The 22,908-nt window shown below is 36.6% G+C and overlaps 4 protein-coding genes across 4 annotated transcripts; all 4 read right to left on the minus strand.

Annotated features, from left to right (window-relative positions):
• Positions 1–389: 389 nt before the first annotated feature.
• Positions 390–4,330, minus strand: LOC116120274 (protein disulfide isomerase-like 2-3). Its single transcript, XM_031406227.1, has 9 exons — positions 4,122–4,330; positions 3,635–3,793; positions 2,865–2,978; positions 2,339–2,496; positions 2,142–2,241; positions 1,381–1,557; positions 1,151–1,296; positions 852–998; positions 390–767 (listed from the first exon to the last, which is right to left on the minus strand). Exons 1-9 carry the CDS (start codon positions 4,251–4,253, stop codon positions 617–619), a joined length of 1,284 nt encoding a protein of 427 aa, XP_031262087.1. The 5' UTR covers positions 4,254–4,330; the 3' UTR covers positions 390–616.
• Positions 4,331–9,927: 5,597 nt separating this feature from the next.
• On the minus strand, positions 9,928–10,614 carry LOC116120373 (triacylglycerol lipase 2-like). Its single transcript, XM_031406323.1, has 3 exons — positions 10,447–10,614; positions 10,229–10,366; positions 9,928–10,143 (listed from the first exon to the last, which is right to left on the minus strand). Exons 1-3 carry the CDS (start codon positions 10,612–10,614, stop codon positions 9,928–9,930), a joined length of 522 nt encoding a protein of 173 aa, XP_031262183.1.
• A 6,374-nt stretch (positions 10,615–16,988) lies between these two features.
• LOC116120396 (triacylglycerol lipase 2-like) lies at positions 16,989–19,120 on the minus strand. Its single transcript, XM_031406351.1, has 9 exons — positions 18,926–19,120; positions 18,725–18,832; positions 18,503–18,643; positions 18,313–18,423; positions 18,064–18,207; positions 17,932–17,972; positions 17,639–17,718; positions 17,445–17,540; positions 16,989–17,352 (listed from the first exon to the last, which is right to left on the minus strand). Exons 1-9 carry the CDS (start codon positions 19,112–19,114, stop codon positions 17,036–17,038), a joined length of 1,227 nt encoding a protein of 408 aa, XP_031262211.1. The 5' UTR covers positions 19,115–19,120; the 3' UTR covers positions 16,989–17,035.
• A 1,190-nt stretch (positions 19,121–20,310) lies between these two features.
• On the minus strand, positions 20,311–22,555 carry LOC116120402 (triacylglycerol lipase 2-like). The gene is made up of 9 exons (XM_031406358.1): positions 22,370–22,555; positions 22,193–22,303; positions 21,952–22,092; positions 21,768–21,878; positions 21,537–21,680; positions 21,415–21,455; positions 21,117–21,196; positions 20,924–21,019; positions 20,311–20,744 (listed from the first exon to the last, which is right to left on the minus strand). The coding sequence occupies exons 1-9, from the start codon at positions 22,553–22,555 to the stop codon at positions 20,425–20,427; spliced, it is 1,230 nt and encodes a 409-aa protein (XP_031262218.1). The 3' UTR covers positions 20,311–20,424.
• Positions 22,556–22,908: the final 353 nt, after the last annotated feature.

Genomic DNA, 22,908 nt, shown 5'->3' on the forward strand with positions numbered 1-22,908 from the left:
ACCATGGGCTAAACCTTGCTTATTTGTTATTAATCTGACATTTTGCTTGATTCGTGATTTCCTTAATTTTAATTAATTTGGTGTATAATTTTGTTTAAAAAATTTCTGAATTTAAGACTTTACTTGATTTATGATTAATATAATATTTTTTAATTATTATTCTGGTAATATCTTGATTATTATTTTGTAAAAAAACCTCATGCAAAATCCAACGTCCAAGGGGCAAGTTTGTCATTGCATCATCTAAAACCAGTGTTGGATGGGGATTGTATTTCACAGAGGTATGGTATTGTAGTTGGGATGAGAAAATGTTTACGAGACAACTTCACTCCTTAAGTCGCGGCCATCTAATTCTAAAGAAAGCAATTCAGGGGGTACCATAACAAATAGAGTCACGAAGGGCCACCAAAATTATTAATAGCTAAGGGTGCTAGTACTGCTACTTCAATAGTTCAATAATTACCAATCATAACAAGAAATCTGTTTCATTAAATACAGTAACATTAAGAAGAAACAGACATTGCTGACAAGATCAAAATCGTCTTTAGCCTACATTCTCATTCCTTCCCGGACCTTTAGTTTTTCTGCTTAAAACTAATCACACTACTCAGGCAGCTTATTCTGCCATGAGTTCTTCAAGCGAAAATTCATCCTCTTCAATGATTTCCCCATCCTTACCGTCCCACGGTTCGGTTTTCACAATCACCAGGGTTCCGTCTAAAGGCATAATGCCCTTTCCACCACGCCCAGCTTCCTTGACAAACTCTCTGAAAATCAATTTGACAACATTCAGGGTTATGTCCCTCTTTTGGAAACTAGCATTCAAGACAAATCAGAAACACAAGACTTACATGATCTGCTCAAGCTCATATGCACTTTTCAGTGGAGTATAAACTCCTTTCTTCACATTCAAAGCTACCAGAGCTGGATAGCCATAGCCACCGACACCTACACGCTTTTCAAGATCTGGCTGCTTACCAGCAGCTGCCCAAACATAGCTGTCGAACATAAATTTTACAGTAACAATTAAAGGATTTTCATCTCATTCAGCAAAAAAGTTGTGTTTCTCCAAACATTTTAGTTTTCAAAGCATTTGAGGAATAAATAAACGTGATCTGAAATACGAAAAATCTAAGTCTAATATGCTTGCCTGTAAGGACTCCTCTTGAACTTCTCCGCAACTGCTAACATCATCTCAAGGTACTTATTTCTCCCATCAGCCTTGGAGTCCAAAATGTCAGGAAGGAAAGAAACAAAACAGATGGCTGCAGAGCCACACTTTTCTTCCATAACATCCTATATGAAAAGATTACAGTTTCATAAATCCATCATAAAACTTCCACAAGATATGCATTATCAATAAAAAAGAAAATGACATACTGGGCTAGTAAGCTCAGACACTTCAGGAGGTGCAACATTTGTTTCCAGCTGCTCTAGAGCAAATGATTCAATAGCTGAGGCAGTTCTAGCACCCTCGTACGGAATTGGGCTATCTTTGTCAGCACCGAACACCAAGATAGTGGGGAATCCTTGAACATTGAATTTGCTCATCAAAGACTGTTAAACACACTCCGTTAGACCACAGAGTTTAACCAGAAAATTAAAGGCATTCAATAAAGAGAATATAAAATTTTCCTTATTACTAGAGCTTTTGGCAAAGTCAATGTCTCATGAATGAGTTGAAAATAATAAAACCTACAAAAATATAGTCATAACCATCGTCTAATAGAAGATGGCATCCATATATTCCATCATCATTTTAAAGCAATAGGAAAGACTGCTGAGTTTAGAGGTCTTAACAAGAACTTAGTATGATCCTACTATAAAAGTAGAAACTCAGTGAGTCTAAATTCCTATGTAATGGCACATTACATAGGCAAAAAACATGTTATTCAGGAAACAAAGCATTTGATAGATCAGCTGAACAGGTTTCTGACTAGCAGAAAACACTGCAAGAACTTAAACAGAAATAATGTTTTAATATAATGCTAAATCAAGATGGTGATGAAATATCAACATCACCAAACTATAATATCTCTATGCTCAGGCAATTGTTAATAAATAAGATTCAACAGGAATAAAACCAAAATAAGTACCCAGGTTTATACCATTCTAAGTGAATCCCAACAATTCAATATTACCTTCTCAGACTCACAATCCACATGACCCAACTTCACTTTGCCCTTCAAGTTACGAGCAGCCTTCTTCCACTCAGGAGCCAGCTTTTTACAGTGTCCACACCTTGAGAAAAAGAATTTTAACAATTTTTATCACCAGTAACTAGAACAAGACCTTATGCACGAAGTGCTGAGATGACCTAAGATCAAAGCTAACTTACCAAGGTGCAAAAAACTCCACAATCCAAAGTTCTTTGCTTTTGAGCACCAACTCATCAAAATTGTGGGAATTCAATTCGACAGATGCATTAGGTTCAGATTTATCACTTGATCCTCCAGTTGTTTTTCCACCTAGACGTTCCCTCAAAAGTTCTTTTATCTGAAAAGAGCTAAATTATTAGAATGCATAAACTATCTTTCAACTCAGGCTGTAAACAGGAATGCACTGAAGTATATCGCCATCTATTGACCTTTGCAATGGCCCTTTAGGCTGTGCTCAAGCCAATAACCACACAATCGATAGGTGCCAGCCAATAAATTCATATATCATGAATACCATTTTAAATACAATACATCAATGATATTCCACTCATACCAGATACATTTTTATTATTTTTTAGTTCCTTTGTTAACAAATAGACATCAATTACAATTTTATTTATACATTTTTAACAATACCAAACTTTTTGAGTGATAATATGAAAAATTCATTTTGGAGTATTTAAATCAGCAAGTGATAAAAAAAACCTGCTGCAGTGCAAATTCTGCAATTGGTTTGACATCCCTAGCTGCTTGGTAATCTACTGGAGGCTTCCCTGGTACAAACACCTTTATGGTTGGAAATCCTCTGATCCCGTATTCCTGCAAAGCAATCAAACGTCATTGAGTTATCAGCAAAATACAATCCACACCTTAGTTAGGACATAAAAAGTAAACAAGCAGGAAAACATATGCTCAAGAGACAAAAACCGTGTCCATATGACATGCAATACGACAGCATCACAGTAGAGCAGAGAATCCACTCCTATTGCTTTCATGAAAATGAATATTCTTTTAGCAGTTTTTCAATGGTTCAGGATGAATAGTGTTGCCATGTCCAAGATAGCCAAGTTATCTCTCTTTCATTGCTTCTTCATTATTGCAGCCAAAATCTAGAATTATCAGTCATAATTAAATGTAACTTTGTTTTGTCTTCAGCTGATTACTGAGATTTAGACTTAAAACCCATCCCCATACTTAGGAGTGGAGTAATGCCCAAGAGCAACTTGCTTATTTGATACCAGTTTTATTGACTAAATTTTGGTATGCCCATCATTATCAACCAAACAAAGCACAGCAAAACTCCTATCTTGGTACAAATATATCAAACCCTCAATGCTAATTGTGCAAAGATGTACACATGAAAAAATGTTTTTCCATTGTCCAAGTCAATATGCAGATCATTTTTTGGTGATCGGAAGAAAGAAATGTGTATCTACTGTAATTATGAGGCCTTCAAATCATTAAAAAAAAAAAACCTGAGCAAGGGACTGGTGTGCATCGGCATCAAGAGCTGCCACAGTAGCAACACCTTTCAAGACACTTGCTGCTTTCTCCCATATAGGTGTCAGAGCTTTACAATGGCCACACCAAGGTGCAAAGAACTCAACCAGAACAACCCCATTGGAGTTCAGAACCTGCGACCATTGCAAAAATCTCAACATAAAACATCATATCTCAAAAAACTTAAAAGAATTAACATTCAGATTTTGTTGAAGAAAATTTAAAAAAGAAAAGAAAAAGAAAAATAGAATAAACATTAACATAAGTCTAACAATTTGAATCAGATGATTCAGATCTATGGTATAAGTACAATCACACAAGATTTCAAATTAGTATACAGTCTATAGAGTTTTACAATCTTAGCTAACACAACTAAATGGAAATTTATATAATTATTTTCTCTTAATATCCTCAAATTTTCGGGAGCCAAAGAGAAGATTGGTGGCGGTGCGATTAATCTACCTTGGACTTGAAGTTGGTAGGAGTGAGCTGAACTACCGGTGATGATGATCCGTACAATGCATAACTGAGATTGAACAACGTAAAGAAGGAAAATAAAATTGTTAAAAATACAAGCAATGGTGATCTGTTCATTTTCTATCACTTTCCCGCAAAATTGTTTGGTTTCGCTTAGCAGAAACCTCTCGTCGCAGAGGCGAGAAGAAAAACCCCTTGACTGCTGGAGTTACGTGTGCTCACCAATAAAAAACTTACACGTCAGCTGTCTGGTTTAGTTCCTAAAGGACTTTAAGATATGATCATAATTTTAGGAAAATTATAGTTGTAATAATATTAATTAATTTTTTTGCTAAAATTTGTGTAGAATTTTGTATCACATTAAAACAATTAAATAAAACTAACCATTTTTTTTTTGTACACCATATAAAACCTGTTAAATTTCCTTTTCCATTTTACTGGGATAAATAATAAATAATTAATAAGTAAAATTTCAAATTTAATTACAGTAACAATTAAATAAAACTAACCTTTTTCAACTGCAAATTCGAGAGCACATTTCGTCTATTGTCAACACCATATGTAACGGCAAATTTGGTAAACATTTTGGCCGATCTGCACTAGTATCTATCTATAATATAAAACTTACGTATCTCATTCTCATACCTTTTTATTTTCTTCCTTGTTTTTTCTACGTAAAGAATACTGCTGGGTTATGTTTTGTACCTGGAATTATCCAAAGCTTCATCTTTTAGTTTCTGCTTTTCCCATTCCATAACAAACTTATGCTTATCATACAAAACTACAAGTATGCAACAGTTTCTAAAGCCAATAAGACAAGGGCCATGACCTGGGCTTTTTAATTTTCATTCATAAATAACCCCACTAAAGCTCTCATATAATCCATGTGATCAAGCTAACTCTTCTTTATATAACTGCCCTTTGCATTGTAGGTGAACACCATCACCATTATAAGAAGGGTTGAGAGAATGAAGAAGATCGTCATGTATGGTAAGAAGTTGAAGAAATTATTGAAGCATTCTTGTAAGAGTTCTGATCAAGCAATTTGTTCAGTTTCATCACCTCCGGTTGCTGTTCATTGTGAGGAGCTCTTCTTGTCATCAGTTGGGAAAAAAAATGGTTCTTCCAAAGAGAATGATATGGATCCATTTGTAGCAGCTAATATTGCAGCCCTAAATTACTTCACTCTTAGGCCAAACATATATGTTTGAGAAAGAGATTGATGTCTTGTTCATGTTGGAGTTGTACTTTTTTTATATTAATCCCAAACTATCTTTACAGGAATTTTAGTTTTATGCAATCACACAAACCATTTTTCTGTAGTGGATTTTTTATATGTATAAGCATAACACTTGTATTGTAAGCATGTTCAACCTAAATAGAATCATGGTTTGGGTCAGTTTGTGCGCATCTCAACTAATTTCTGGAGTCTATTGAACACCTTACAAACCCAAAAGATTAAATAAACCACAATATTATTATGGTATGTGACATCAAGATTTAAACCCAAAAACTCAAGAAATGAAGCAAATCTCCTTGACTAGCATATCAACCCCTCGGGATTGATTCCTGGTACATTGCCTCAACAAAATCAAGAAAGTAACCCAATTCTACAATATAACTTTTCCATGAGTGAAAATTTGACGAGTAGATAATATTATTATAGTTTACTAATTCTTCTATAGGTAAAAAAAGAAAGAGAGTTCTCAATTTCAGTTCGCCCTAGAAAAGGCCATTAGAGGTTTGTATACACGTTGGTTAGCATTGATGCCAAAAACAAAATCCATATGAGCATAGTTTTTGATGTATCGTACCACCAGCTTCTTGGTGTGGTGATCTTTGAGATTGTCAAGCAACAGCTTCACATCCTCTACATCGGAAAGCAAGTCATTCCCACCATAGCTCAGGAAAAGAGGAAAGTGGGAATATTTGCCATGTCGTGCACTGGAGTAAATATTTTGACAGATGAACACTCATCGTATGTCATTCTTCTGTTATTATTGGCTTAACAGTTCAGAGACTTTACTCTGAGCCATGTGAATCATGTTTTTTGTAGATGTTGACTGAAGTTTATGATGAAGAAAAGCACCTGCCGAAGAGGAATTTAGGCAGCAATTTCGGCCTATGAACACAAACAATATTGGTCAAATAGTTGTTTAGGAAAGAAAATTTTCAATTTCTAGGTTCTAATAAGCAAGCCTGGGATATTGAAAGCGTCAACCTGTGAAAGCAGTCATCAAGTCAGAGCAATTGTGGCCCGGCTGATTGCAATAATAATCTAGAAGTTCCGCTGCAGGCTTCCTGTTCTCCTAAAAAAGAAACTATTACAAGGGAATTTGTGCTCTTTAATGGATATGAAAGCATTCTATGTTAAAAGGGAAACACCAGTAATGTTAATTGGTATACTTGTCCTCGGCATTGTTTAGTTGGGAATTCCATATTATTTTCTGAGTGACTTTTATGGTTTCCAGGAAATCATGGGAAAAAAACTAAATGAATTAATGAAAAAATTACTAATCGATCGCATATGGATGATGCTAGTTGAAAAAAACTGCCTCAACTTACGCACTTGGAGAAAATTCATGAAGACCTAACCAGTATATCTTCTGTTAGAAGAATAAACAGAGCATATTGTTGGAAAATATCAGTTTTTAATCAAATTAAGAATGAAATGGGATTCATTTGTCATCTTACTTCGGCTAAAAAAATTTGACAAGAAAATCTTGCAATCGGTGATTTCATGTGACCCAGATGAGCAATTGGAGTAAGCAAAGCAGCTGATCTTATCTTCTTCAACAGCCTATGATCGGAAAAGGCAGCCAAAGCAATCAAAGTTCCCTACAATTCAAGGTTTCTCTCTGATTAATTATTTCCTCCTCAAAATCACAAAAGTAAATGAAAAATAAAGTTCCCAATAATTGTGGAAACAACAAGGTGCAGATATTCACCATAGAATGTCCAACATAGTGCAGTTTCTTTCCTGTTTTATGGTACACAAATTTGACGAAAGCAGTAAGATCATACGCCATTACTTCATCCCATGACCAGTTCCAGTAAGCCTGCGAAGATACAGAAAACCAAAATTCTTAAGTCATAAAGATTTGACGGATCAAGGTCTGATGGTTTTGCATGCAAACAAAGAGAAAAACAGATAAACGAAAGAGAAACTGAAGACTGCAATAATGCTCTGTTTTTTATTCAAAAAACAGGGGTAAAATATACAATGCAAACGTTACTGTTTCAACTAATAACATTTCAAAATTCAAATTTAAACTTACTCCACCTACTAATACACGTACAAGCAAGTGAGAAACTACGCTTAACCAAACCTAAAACACCTGAACATGTCACTGAATCAATCCAACACAGTGACCAAAAAACTGCTTCTGCATGAATTACGGGAGATCAACAGTCCATGTTGTAAGAAAACCGGTGGCTTTCGTGCTGCCTGACCAGACCGCTTATTCCGCATCCTCTGCATACTAAGAATATAACCATCTTTTGTTGTTACCTGAGCCATCAAAAGTATTGCTTTACTTACAATGATTCATGCAAGTGAATTGTTAACACAACAATATAGAAAGCAGAGTAAGTGGTACCCTGTGCTCATGGCATATATAGCCTCGTGGCTTCACCATTGTTTTGCAAATACCACCCTGAGCATGTGGGGAAGATGCAAATTTGCCTTCCTTACCATTGATTGGGTAAAGCTTTGTTCTTGTTGCAGCAGCGACCGACACATAGATCAATACTATCACTAGAATCAAAGTGGTTGTAGTGTCGACCATTATTAACTTCAGTTATTAGCAACTGCAACAACTTCCAATTTTCCAGCATTTTTACAGTAGACAAAGTCGAAATGCAAACAGAAGTGAATNAAATAAAGTTCCCAATAATTGTGGAAACAACAAGGTGCAGATATTCACCATAGAATGTCCAACATAGTGCAGTTTCTTTCCTGTTTTATGGTACACAAACTTGACGAAAGCAGTAAGATCATACGCCATTACTTCATCCCATGACCAGTTCCAGTAAGCCTGCGAAGATACAGAAAACCAAAATTCTTAAGTCATAAAGATTTGACGGATCAAGGTCTGATGGTTTTGCATGCAAACAAAGAGAAAAACAGATAAACGAAAGAGAAACTGAAGACTGCAATAATGCTCTGTTTTTTATTCAAAAAACAGGGGTAAAATATACAATGCAAACGTTACTGTTTCAACTAATAACATTTCAAAATTCAAATTTAAACTTACTCCACCTACTAATACACGTACAAGCAAGTGAGAAACTACGCTTAACCAAACCTAAAACACCTGAACATGTCACTGAATCAATCCAACACAGTGACCAAAAAACTGCTTCTGCATGAATTACGGGAGATCAACAGTCCATGTTGTAAGAAAACCGGTGGCTTTCGTGCTGCCTGACCAGACCGCTTATTCCGCATCCTCTGCATACTAAGAATATAACCATCTTTTGTTGTTACCTGAGCCATCAAAAGTATTGCTTTACTTACAATGATTCATGCAAGTGAATTGTTAACACAACAATATAGAAAGCAGAGTAAGTGGTACCCTGTGCTCATGGCATATATAGCCTCGTGGCTTCACCATTGTTTTGCAAATACCACCCTTAGCATGTGGGGAAGATGCAAATTTGCCTTCCTTACCATTGATTGGGTAAAGCTTTGTTCTTGTTGCAGCAGCGACCGACACATAGATCAATACTATCACTAGAATCAAAGTGGTTGTAGTGTCGACCATTATTAACTTCAGTTATTAGCAACTGCAACAACTTCCAATTTTCCTGCACTTTTAGAGTAGACAAAGTCGAAATGCAAACAGAAGTGAATCATATGTCAATTAATTTACATAATTGATCAAATCAAATATGTCAGGTAGGGTCGTATACTCTTATTTTATTCCATCATTAACAATCACATATTTGAGCTTCAAATACTTTACTAACTTGATTTCTTCTTCAAGATAACAAATAATAACATGTTTATACAGACGACAGAAAAAGCTAATGCAAAAACAAAGCTGAGACAAAACTCCTCTTCAAGACAAACTATGAGTGAGTTTGATGAATGAACATAAAGTGGTTAATTAGATAGACTTGTGATAGAGATGGTGATACCTGTTCATGGGGATAATAAATGGGAACATCAATTATTTGTGGCTGAATCAAAATCTGGTCTAGATAACCACCTGGCCAAGATTGAAATTAAATACCGAGTTGAGCATGCGAGAAATGCGCTTTCTGTGACACAATAACGTGATATTCTTAAACTCCAAAAACATGTTCAATTAGTTCAGTTAAACCTTCAATGATACAAATGAACGTAATTGCAGCCCTCACACCCTAATGCAAAAATTATCTTTTGGATACTATTTATATTATGTGTCCGACAGATATTTTGCTGCTTGTCTTTTGATGCACGGTACGTCTCAACAGAATGAAGAAATTAAACTAACTTGAAACATAGCTTTTCCATTACTGAAAATTTGACAATTAGATAATATTATTACAGTTTACTAATTATTCCATGGGTAAAAGACAGATTTCTCAAGTTCAGTTCCAGCTGAAGAAGGCCATCATAGGATCATATACAACTGGATTAGCGTTGATGCCAAAAACAAAATCAAAATGAACATGTATTGTACCACCAGCTTCTTGGGATTGTGATTTTTGAGGTTTTGTAGCAAAAGCTTCACATCATTTACATCCGAAAGCGAGTCCTTCCCACCATAGCCAAAATAAAAAAACTTACTTTCTTGGAGATAATTCACGAAGACCTAACCAGTACCATTCCTGTAAGAAGAATATATAGACCATATTGTCGGAAGAATAAAACTCGAAATACTTCGTCTAAAATAGTAGCAGTTCTTCCAAGAGGTGATGTCATGTGACCCAGATGAGCAATTGGACAAAGCAAAGCAGCTGATCGTATCTTGTCCAACAGCTTATTTTTGGAAAACGAAGCTAGAGCCATCAAAGTTCCCTACAATTCAAGGTTTCTCTCTCATTAATTATTTCCTTCTCAAAATCCCTTAAGTAAACGAATTTAATAAAGTTCTCAACAGTACTGGAAGCAACAATGAGCAGAGATTCACCAAGGAATGTCCAACATAGTGCAGTTTATTTCCTGTATTATAGTGCACAAATTGGACAAAAGCAGTAAGATCATACGCCATCAATTCATCCCATGACCATTCCCAGTATGCCTGCGAAGATACAAAGACCAAATTCTTAGTCAAAATGATTTGATTAAGGAGTCATAAAACTGTAGAAATATGAAGAGAACCTGATCTATGGGTGTAAGTGACTCGTGTTTTTTGCTGTATTTAGTCCCACGAGTGTTGGCAATCCACACATCGTAGCCATTATCTGCCAAAATAGATGCCAAAGATTCCTTTGGGGAATTTAGTAGCCATGTTACGCCATCCTGCCACCACAATTTCCAACAATTCATTGATCTTACGGACCTATATATTCAATAAAACTACAGGGTAGCTAACAAACATGAGCCCATGTTGTAACAAAACTGGTGGATTCTTTGCTGAAGCAATATTTTGGATTCAAATGGAGTGTGTTCTGGCGGCAAAAGAAGAAGGCTGAAGTTTGAAAGTTGGTCTGGAGCAGTTCACGTAGCTGATCTGTAGGGATGCTGAAGTGATGCTTTTGGTGAATTCAGCTTGTATTTAGGTTGTCAACTTGTATCTAATTAATGTGATGTAATCAGAGTTGCTAAGAATGTGTGTTAGGATGTCATTTGGACTAAAATATGTTTTATGGTTAGGGTGCAATAGTGTCTGTCAGGTATAAAACTTCTGCTGTAACTTTCAGTTTAAACTAAGGCAAATATCACGGCTCTTTTCTCTTACTAGTTCATCATCCTTTTCTCTCCCGTAAGACCATATTCATGCTCATAAAACCAACAAGTGGTATCACAGCAATACCTTGATCTTAAGGGGCCTGCAAAACCTCCAGTTTTACATACTCTCTGTTAGTCCTTATCTCACCGAAGATAGACTTCATGGCAACAAGTTCAGCCTCACTCTTGCCTCCAACCTTCAATGGGGAATAGTATCATATGTGGGCTGTTAAGATGAAGGCCTACTTGAGAGGTCAGAGTTTATGGCAGTATGTAGATGAAGAGAAACAGCCACCACAGTTGGGACCAAACCCAACCCTGAACCAGATAAGACTCCATGAAGAGGAGACTGCAAAAGCTCCAAGAGCCCTGTCCCATTTACATGCTGTAGTCATCGATCAAGTTTTCACAAGGATAATGGCTTGTGAGACAGCAAAGCAAACTTGGGACAAGCTTAAGGAAGAATTTGGAGGAAGCACCCAAACCAGAAACATGCAAGTTTTGAACCTAAGGAGAGAGTTTGAGACATTGAAAATGCAAGAGGCTGAAATGGTTAAAGAGTATGTAGATAGACTAATGAATGTGGTTAACAAGATAAGATTGTTAGGGGAAGAGATAAGTGATAAGAGAATTGTTGAAAAGGTGTTAGTAAGCCTACCCGAGAGGTTTGAATCAAAAATTTCTTCTTTGGAGGATTCCAAAGACTTGTCTCGAATCACCTTAACCGAACTTGTCCATGCTCTTCAAGCCCTAGAGCAAAGAAGAAAACTGAGGCAAGAGGATAGTGGTGAAGCTGCATTGTTTGTCCAGCAGAAGAGCAAGCCAACTCAAGGAGGAAACAAGAAGTTTGGAGGAGAAAAAAGAGGAAAAGAGAGAGTAAACAATCAGTGGAACAAACCAGCAGGTTTTCGGAGTTTTGCACCATGTTCCCACTGTAAAAAGAAGAACCATGCTGAGTACAAGTGCTGGTTCAGACCAAATGTTCAATGCAGGGCATGCAAGCAGCTAGGTCACATTGAAAAGGTTTGCAAAAACAAACAACAACAACCTGCACAGCAAGCACAGACTGTTGAAGATTTGCAGCAGAATTCTGAATCTGAGCAGCTATTTGTGTCATCCTGCTATGTTGTTCAGTTCAATGCTGGAACTTGGCTCATTGATAGTGGATGTACAGACCACATGATGCCTGATCTGGAGAATTTTGTGAAATTGGATCAAGCATATCAGTCAAGTGTAAAGGTGGGAAATGGTGAACTTGTGAAAGTTAAAGGCAGGGGAAATGTGGTTGTGCAGACCATGACAGGTACAAAGATTATTTACAATGTATTATTTGTTCCTGAAATCAACCAAAATCTACTTAGTGTAGGACAAATGCTTGAAAGAAATTATATTCTGCATTTTGAAAATAAAACCTGCACTATATTAGATGATGAGGGAAAAGAGATGATGCATGTAAAAATGGTTGGGAAAAGCTTCCCGGTTGAACTTAAAAAACCAGAGTTTCATGCTATGACAGCAAATTCAGATGATACAGACCTACGGCATAAAATATATGGTCATTACCATTATGCTGGACTTAAGCAAATGAAGCTTAAAGGGATGGTACACACCTTACCCGAAATGGAAGAGAAAGAGAGCTTATGTAAAGTATGCCAAATAGGGAAGCTTAGTAGACCAGCCTTTCCTACAAACCAAGCCTGGAGAGCTACTGGAAAGCTCCAATTGGTGCACACTAATGTGTGTGGACCAATGCAGACCACATCCCAAAATGGATCCAAATTTTTCATCTTGTTTATTAATGATCATTCAAGAATGACTTGGGTGTACTTCCTAAAACAAAAAGGAGAAGTGGCTGCTGTGTTTAAGAGGTTCAAAGCTAAAGTTGAAAACCAAGCTGGAGTAAAGATTAAGGCTGTGAGAAGTGATAATGGAGGTGAATACACCTCAAATGAGTTTGAATCAACATGCAGGGAGGCTGGAATATGGCATCAGTTTAGTTGTCCCTATACTCCTCAACAAAATGGAGTAAGTGAGAGAAAAAATATGACAGTAATGGAGATGTCCAAGTGTTTGCTGACTGAAAAGGAGCTGCCGAAGGAGTTACGGGCAGAATCTGTCAATACTAGTGTGTATTTGCTGAATAGGCTTCCAACCAAAGCTTTAGAGGATCAAACTCCATTTGAAGCATGGTATGGAGTTAAGCCTCAAGTGGATCATCTAAGAGTATTTGGGAGTATATGCTATGTACTCATACCAGCCATCAAAAGGTCAAGGCTGGATGACAAAGCAAGGGCTGGAATTCTGGTAGGTTACAGCCTCCAATCCAAGGCTTACCGAATCTTCATTCCAGAGTCAAGAAAAGTAGTTGTTTCAAGGGATGTAAAGGTTGATGAGAGGTCAGTGTGGAATTGAGAAGAGAAGAAAATTCAAGTAGATCCAAAGCCACAGCAAAGAGAACAAACTGCTGACCAAACTAAAGGGGCAGATTCTGAAACAGAAGAAGAAATTTCAGTCAGGGGAACTAGACCTCTTGCTGAGATTTATGGGAGATGCAATGTTGCATTGCTTGAACCAACATCTTATCATGAGGCAACTAAGTCAAAGGATGGAGACTTGCTATGCAGGAGGAGTTGTCCATGATAGAAAAGAATGGAACATGGGAACTTGTGGACAGGCCTACCGGGAGGAAAGTGATCCAAGTGAAGTGGATCTTCAAGAAAAAACTGAATCCTGATGGTTCATTTTTGAAGCACAAAGCCAGGTTAGTTGTGAAAGGGTTTGCACAACAATATGGTGTGGATTTCCAAGATACATTTGCCCCGGTTGCAAGACATGATACAATCAGGTTAGTTCTAGCTTTGGCAGCCCAATTTAAATGGAAAGTGTATCAAATGGATGTTAAGTCAGCTTTCTTGAATGGTTGGTTGGATGAGGAGATCTTTGTTGAACAACCTGATGGATATGAAGTCAAGGGGAAAGAAGATCAGGTGTACTTACTGAAAAAGGCCTTGTATGGCCTGAAACAAGCTCCAAGAGCTTGGTACAGCAGAATCAATGACTACCTAGTCAGTCTTGGTTATGCAAGAAGCCCCAATGAGCATACTTTATATGTAAAAAGGGACAATGAAGATGTGATTATGGTTTCCTTGTATGTGGATGATTTGTTGGTGACTGGAAACAATGGAATTCAGGTTGAAGAGTTCAAGAAAGCAATGCACAAAGAGTTTGAGATGACTGATTTGCGAGCGATGACTTACTTCTTTGGAATGGAAATCCATCAATCTCAAGATAACATTTTCATTTGTCAAAGGAGATATGCAAATGAGATGCTTAAGAAATTTGGAATGGATGAATGCAAGTCAGTTGCCACACCTTTGGTGCAAAATCAAAGGCTATGCAAAGATGATGGAGTAGCCTCGGTAGATGAGACAGATTATAGGAGAATGATTGGGAGCTTGTTGTACCTAACAACAACAAGGCCTAAGCTGATGTTTATAATTAGTCTCCTATCAAGATTTATGAGCAAACCAAGTGAGAAGCATCTTAAAGCAGCCAAGAGGGTGCTGAGATTCATTAGAGGAACTGCAGATCATGGAATCTGGTTCAGGGAATCTGAAAATTTTAGACTGATAGGGTATGCAGACAGTGATTGAGGAGGTTCCTGTGATGATATGCGAAGCACATCAGGGTATGTATTCCTACTGAATTATGGTGCATTTTGTTGGTCTTCCAAGAAGCAAGAAGTAGTGGCACAATCCACTACAGAGGCTGAATACATATCAGCTGCAGCTGCAGTAAATCAAGCTATTTGGTTGAGAAATTTGCTGGCTGATATGGAGGTAAAGCAGTGTGAGCCTACTGAAATTTTCTGTGATAATCAATCGGCTGTTGCAATGGCTAAGAATCCAGTCATGCATGGTCGAACTAAGCACATAAAAATTAAGTTTCATGCAGTGAGGGAGGCTGAGCAATCCGGAGAAATCAGATTGACACACTGCAGGGGGGAAATGCAATTGTCTGACATATTTACTAAGTCCCTATGTAGGTCCAAGTTTGTAGACATGAAGCTTAAACTTGGTGTCTCAAGCAAAAATATCAAGGAGGAGTATTCAAATGAGTGATATTTTGCTTGAAACAATATTTTGGATTCAACTGGAGTTGTGTTCTGGCGGCAAAAGAAGAAGGCTGAAGTTTGAAAGCTGGTCTGGAGCAGTTCACGTAGCTGATCTGTAGGGATGCTGAAGTGATGCTTTTTGGTGAATTCAGCTTGTATTTAGGTTGTCAACTTTGTATCTAATTAATGTGATGTAATCAGAGTTGCTAAGAATGTGTGGTTAGGATGTCATTTTGGACTAAAATATGTTTTATGGTTAGGTGCAATAGTGTCTGTCATGTATAAACTTCTGCTGTAACTTTCAGTTTAAACTAAGGCAAATATCACAGCTCTTTTCTCTTACTAGTTCATCATCCTTTTCTCTCCCGTAAGACCATATTCATGCTCATAAAACCAACAGATTCTTTGCTGGCTGACCAGAATGCGCAGTCGGCATCCTTTGCAAACTAAGAATATAACCATCTTTGGTTGTTACGTGAAAGCCATCAAAATTATTGTTTTACTGACAGTTATTTCATTGAATTATTAAATACAAAAATATAAAAAGGATAGAATAAGTAGTACCGTGTGCTCGTGGCATATGTAGCCTTGTAGCTCCACCAATGTTTTGCAAATACCATCCTTAGTAGGTGGAGAAGATGCGAATTGTCCTTCCTTACCATTGATAGAGTGAAGCTTTGTTCTTGCTGCAGCAGCAACCCACACAGAGAATACTATCATTGCTAGGATCAAAGTAACTGTTGTGTTGACCATTTTTAACTTCAGTTATTAACAATTTCCAATTTTCCTGTATTTTTACGTTTTACAGTAGACATAGTCCACGTAAAAATTAGCAGAGTAGAGCCGTAAGTCTTAATTAATTAACATAACTGACTAAACAAAAGATGTCATACAGACGACAATTACCTATTTGAGCTTCCAATTCTTTTGCTGCCACGATTTCTTCTTCTTGAATAGAAATAATAAAATGTTAATACAGACGACAGAAATGGCTAATGCAAATTAAAAAGGCTGAAACAAGAGTCGTACTATAGACAAAGTCTGAATGAATTGCATAGATGATGAACTGTTAGATAAGGACTTGTGTGGACGGACAGAATGAGGTTCCTAGATAATAAACTGATTGGCTGAGGATTTAAGAGGTTAGGTCGGGCTAGTTTTATAAATTAAGATGAAAATACCCTTAATAAATAAAAATGTAATTATAATCCTATTCTTCATTAAATTTCACTCAATTACAACCAACACTCATCCAATTATCACCCATCTCACGATTTTTCCAATTCACACAACTATTTTTGTTTGTAAGTATTATTTGTAAAAATAAAAAATAAAAAATCATTTTATTTACAAAGTTAATGCTCACTTTAGTTTATTACAATTCATAGTTTAATAAAAAAAAAATAAGTGCATATATAATGGATATGGCATGAAGGTTTCCCTACTTTAATTGTTCTATTTAAAGTGTAATTAAAAAATGTAAATAAGGATTTATTTGAATGTTGTTATGGTTACCTTATTAACCTCTTAAAGATTGGGGTGCGGTAATTTTACTTTCTTCAGTTCTTGTTATAGTCTGAAGTAGCTTTGATTCTAAGGTACTGAGACATTCAATTTAAATGGGCCAGATGCTAGGCTAAACCGCTGTCGAATATACACTTTTCAATGTAATGACATATTGAACTCTTTTAATACCTACGAGTTAGCAGTAAAAATCTAGTAATATAACTGCCGAAAGGATGGGTGTAATTACACAGATCATCATTTTCAAGGAAGAGATTATAAGACATGGCATATCTTATTCCGTTAATGAGATAATTACACAATATGAGTGAAAATCTGAAACTAGATAGTATTATTATAGTTTACTAATTCATCTACAGGTCGAAAACAGAATTCTCAAATTCAGTTCAGGTTAAGAAAGGCCATTAGAGGATTGTATACAAGTTGATTAGCATTGAAGCCAAAAACAAAATCAGCATGAGCATAGTTGTTTATGTATTGTACAACCAACTTATTGGCGTTGTGATTTTTGAGGTTTTGTAGCAAAAGCTTCACATCATCTGTATCCGAAAGCAAGTCCTTCCCACCATAGCTCATGAAAAGAGGAAAGTCATTTGGAATACTTGTCACGTTGTACAGTGGAGGAGTACTTTGTCCATAGTGATTCATGTTTTCAACTGCACCATAGTCATACATGGCTATTGTTCCCGTTCTAATCACTGTCAGAATACCAGAACCACCCATATAATTTCAAAGGATGATCACTCATAATATGATAATATTATTGGCTCAAAAGTTGGAAGAGACTTACTCTGAGCCAGGTGGATAATGTTTTTTGTGGCAGTTGGCTGAGGTTCATGTTTAAGAAACGTATCTGCTGTTGAGGAATTTAGGCAGCAATTTTGGCCTATCAACACAAAAAATTTTGCTCAATGGTTGTGTAGGAAATTAAATTTTCAATATCTAGGTTGTGATAAGCAAGCCTGGGACGGTGAAAGAAGAAACCTGTGAAATAAATCATCAAGTCAGAGCAGTTGATGCCTGGCTGAGAGCAGAAATATTCTAGAAGTTGGACTGCAGGCTTACTGTTCACATAGAAATGAAAAACTATAAAGAACTGAAGAGATTAACATGGATTTTGGAACAAAGTTCACCAAGTGAGAGAATTGGGGCATTGTTTTGTTGACAATTCCATAATATTTTCCGAGTGGCTCTAATATAGTTACCATGAAAAAAATACCTAGTTATCGACTGCACATGCATGATGCTAGTTGAAAAAAAAAAATGCGTAAACTTACGCTCTTGGAGAAAATTCATGAAGGCCTAACCAGTACATGTCCTGTTATAAAGACCATACAGTTTGAAAATATCAGTTTTTAATCCAATATAGAATGAAACCTGAAATAATAGAAATTCAATTATCGTCTTACTTCCGCTAAAAAAATTTCAGAAACAGTTCTTGCAAGAGGTGATAACACGTGAGCCAAGTGAGCAATTGGACTTAGCAAAGCAGCTGATCTAATCTTGTTCAACAGCTTATTTTCGGAAAAGGAAGCAAAAGCCATCAAAGTTCCCTACAATCCAAGGTTTCTCTATTAGTAATTATGTTCTGAAAATCTCTTGAGTTAAATAAGTAGAGTTCCCAACAACACTGGAAGCAACAATGTGCAGATATTCACCAATGAATGTCCAGCATAGTGCAGTTTCTTTCCTGTATTGTTGTACACAAATTGGACAAAAGAAGTAAGATCATACGTCACCAATTCATCCCATGACCATTCCCAGTAAGCCTGCGAAGATACAAAGAACCAATTTTTTAGTCAAAAAGATGTGATGAAGGACAATAATTTGTAAAAATATGAGGAGAACCTGATCGCTGGGAGAAAGTGACTCGTGTTTGCTGCTGTATTTAGTCCCACGAGTGTTGGCAATCCACACGTCATAGCCATTATCTGCCAAAATGAATGCCAAAGATTCGGTTGGGGAATTTAGCAGCCATGTTATGCCATCCTGCCACCATAATTGCCCATCCAATGTTAACAATTTATTGATCTTACAACGTATTCAATAAAATGCTTCTGGGTAACTAACCATCATGAGCCCATGTTGTAACAAAACGGGTGGATTCTTTGCTGACTGACCAGACCGCGAATTCGGCATCCTCTGCATACTAAGAATATAACCATCTTTGGTTGTTACCTGAAAGCCATCAAAAGTGTTGTTTTATTGACAATTATTCATCAAAGTGATTATTAAATACAGCAATATTGGTAGCATAGAGTAAAATAGTACCGTGTGCTCATGGCATATATAGCCTCGTGGCTCCACCATTGTTTTGCAAATGCCATCGTCAGTAGGTGGGGAAGATGCAAATTGTCCTTCCTTACCATTGATAGAGTGAAGCTTTGTTCTTGCTGCAGCAGCAACCCACACAGAGAATACTATCATTGCTAGGATCAAAGTGGTCTTTTTGTTGACCATTTTTAACTTCAGTTATTAGCAATTGCAGCAACTTCAAATTTTCCTGCATTTTTATAGTGGACATAGTCCGCATACAAACAGAAGAGAGCATGACATAATTAATATTAAATAGCTACTATTCTATTTTATCAGTGACAGTTACCTATTTGAGCTTCAAATTTTCTTTGCTGCCACGATTTCTTCTTCAAGATTACAAATAATTAATTCTTGATAGAGACGGCAAAAAAGGCTAACGCAAATAAAGTTGAGACAAAACGCCTCCTACAAACTACGAGTGAGTTGCTTAGACGATGAAGTGGTTAGACAAAGATTTGTGATAGAGATGTTGATACATGTTTCATGAGGACACTATTTATCTATAGTCTCACTCGTCTGCTTAGTTAGTAGCGTGTAAGAATTTTTGTTTGATGGTTGAATAGAAATCTGGTCAGGGACTCAAGATAACCACCTGGTCAGATTGTAAGTACTCGATTAAGCATGTGAGAAATGCCTACAGCTCACAGCGGAATGCAAAATTATAGCCTAAGCTTGATTTAAGAAAAGTAGTAATTGCAGCTTCATTTTCGTAGATAACAACCTTCTTCAATCATCACAGTCAGACTACTAATACATTTTAAATATCTTCACAAATATATAGATTAATTTTGAGAAACAGGGTAAACCCCTGTTGCATAATAATGAATTCTTCAATGTACTGTTGGCATATTGATCTCAACACCTACGAGTTACCATTATATTCCTAGTAAAAACAAAAAGCAAAAAAAACTCCCCAAAGGATGGGTATAATGACACGGAATATCTTTTTCAACCAGGATTATGAGACACGGAACATCCATATGAACTTATCCTTTTCTTTATTTAATAATGTGCAAATCACATCAATTATAGAATCGTTTTGTCATTCGTATGATGGGCCCTCAAGACCACTTAGGGGCACTAAAATTTGAATTTTTTTTCAATTTTTACCGGACTTTTAATTGCATTACAATGGTGTTCTGTTTGTGCCCTCTTTATAAAACTTAATATCCTTTTTTTTTTTTTTTAAGATGATTAAAAAAATATGGTTCAGATATTATATTTTAAGACCCCTCTCACAAAATTTCTACATCCACCATCGGATGTTAACAAAACCAAAAAAATCTTCAATGTATAACTAAAATTGAATTTGGTTCTCTTGTACTAACAATTGAGAGGAATTTGACAATCAGGGAAGTGGTAGAAAGAAATTTTGACAACTTACAGGTATTCAACATGGAAAAAGAAAACGATTCTCATACTTCTCCATTTTTTTTCCCTGGAATTTACATTTTTCATTGCAGCTTGAAGAAAGCCATGAGAGGATTATATACTAGTTGCTTAGCATTATCACCCATAACATAGTCAGCGTGAGCATAATCTTCTCTGTACTGAATCACAAGTTTATCTCCATCATGATCTTTGAGGCTATCCAGCAAGAGCTTCACATCATTGACATCAGAAAGAGCATCTGCCCCGCCATAACCCAGGAAGAGAGGAAGATCACTTGGAATGTTTGTCATGTTGTACACTGGCGGATTTGGCTGCCCATAGTGTTTCCTGTTCTCTTCCTCATCCTCATAATTGTACATTGTTATGGTTCTGTCTCTGATCACTGTCCAAAAATGCCACACTTGAAAATTCTTCAAACGATTCATTAATGCCTAATTGCTTAGGCTAGCTCTCAGCTCATTATCTTAGAAGAGCATAATATTAATCTAATATTGGGCTGTGATGCCCCTCCTTATCTTTTCAGTTGTATTAGTTAAGTATATGGCATTACAAATGACTTACTCTGGGATATATGGATCATGTTCTTTGTTGCAGTTGCCTGAGGCTCATGGTCAAGAAATACATCTACTATGGAAGAATTTAGGCAACAGTTTTTGCCTATAAAGAGTTGCAACATTTCCAAAGTCAGTAATTTAAGTTTAAATATTTATCAAAATGAAATAAGGAACTAACCAAATAGGTGCATTTATACTACCTGTGAAAGAGTTCAATAAGTTGGTACAGTCGACCCCTGGTTTGTTGCAGATATCCTTAAGAAGATTGACCACAGCCTCCCTGTTCAAGTATAGAAACAAAGAAAAAGAAAGGAAAAACAATGTCATGGATATGAGGAAATATAGACAAACTAATTCAAAATGGAAATAATTGAATTTAATCTTATTAAATGCATTGTGGCCTGCTGCTTTGTTATCTGCATGTGTCTACTGAATTAGATCCCACGCTTGATGCATCACTGTTAGAGGAAAAGTAAGGAAAGGGAATTGATATTCTACCCTCTTGGATCAAATTCATCAACGCCTAGCCAGTATAGTGTCTGTGAAAGGAAGATACAAAGATGTCAAAAAGTTTATACTGTTGAATTAACTAAGATAGGAATAATAATATAATATTTCACCTCAGCGAGGAAGTCCTCAGCGGCATATCTAGCAAGAGGAGAGGTCAATTGGCCGACATAGGCAATCGGACTAAGTAAGGCAGCTGATCTTAACATGTTCACCAGCTGATTTTTAGAAAAAGATGCCAGAGCAATCAAAGTTCCCTGGATAACAATTTCAAATTTATTTGTCCCTCTGTTGTTTGTTAACAGAACTTCAAAAAAAGTGAAGCTTTGAATTGTGAAAATCACCAGTGAATGTCCAACATAATGTAGTTTCTGCCCTGTTTGATCGTGCACATGTTGGAATGTAGCAGGAAGATCATAAGCTGCCAATTCATCCCATGACCAGAGCCAGTAGGCCTAAAACAACCCTCTCAAAGATATAGCATCGAAAAAAAAAAGCAAACTTTCAGCGGACAAATACTAAACATACCGAGTCATTAGGACTGAGTGATACGTGGCCGAGGCTGTATTTGGTTCCTCGTGTATTGGCAAGCCAAACATCATATCCATTATCCGCTAAGAGGAATGCCAAAGATTGTTCTGGCGGCAAAAGCAGCCATGTTATTGCATCCTGCCACCACAATCATAAATAGCTTGTATTTCCCTCAACAATATTATAAAAACTTGTCAACCCAACTTGTGATTATTAAAACTAGCCAGGATTTACTAACCATTAAGAGCCCGTGCTGCAACAGAACCGGTGGCTTGTTTCCTGGTGTCCTACCTGACCGCCCTGATGGAATTCTCTGCATGCTGAGAATATAACCATCTTCAGTAGTTACCTGAAAACAACATTAATTAATTTACTTATTCAGTAGTGAAGTGATTGAATTTGGGCATGTTATTACCGTATGTTCTTCACAAGCATAGTTTTGTGTCTCAACCATTGATGCGCAAATACCATCAGTGGCTGCTGTTTCCAATGCAGTCTTGTCATCGTGACTTTCTGCTGAAAACACATTTGTTCTTGTTCCAACAACTGACCCACAGACAAGAACAAATACAATTATAGAGAATAAACAACTGTTGGCCATCTTTTCTTTTCTTTTTTTGTTGTTTCCAACTTTAACAACATACAACGTTGTCCCACTTTTTATAGTAGAAAAAGAAACATGTAAAAACAGAAAAGAGTATTCACATGACATGATAGGGGATGGAACATTATTTCTTTATAATTGATTTTAGCATAAGTTTATATAAGGAATCTGGTGGGCCTATGCTCTTAGTATTGACTAGTAAGAGAAGGATGAATTTAGATTTCTTTGCTGCCACGGTTGATTTTTATAATATAACTAGAAATGATTTCATTGTAAAGGATGATGGTCTGGCCAATGTGGCAAGTATGTGACGCCAAAACATGTGCAGAAAATGGCATTCTGTGAAAGTT

The sequence above is a fragment of the Pistacia vera genome, unplaced genomic scaffold (genome assembly GCF_008641045.1).
Source record: "Pistacia vera cultivar Batoury unplaced genomic scaffold, PisVer_v2 Contig93, whole genome shotgun sequence".
NCBI classification, from domain to species: Eukaryota; Viridiplantae; Streptophyta; class Magnoliopsida; order Sapindales; family Anacardiaceae; genus Pistacia; species Pistacia vera.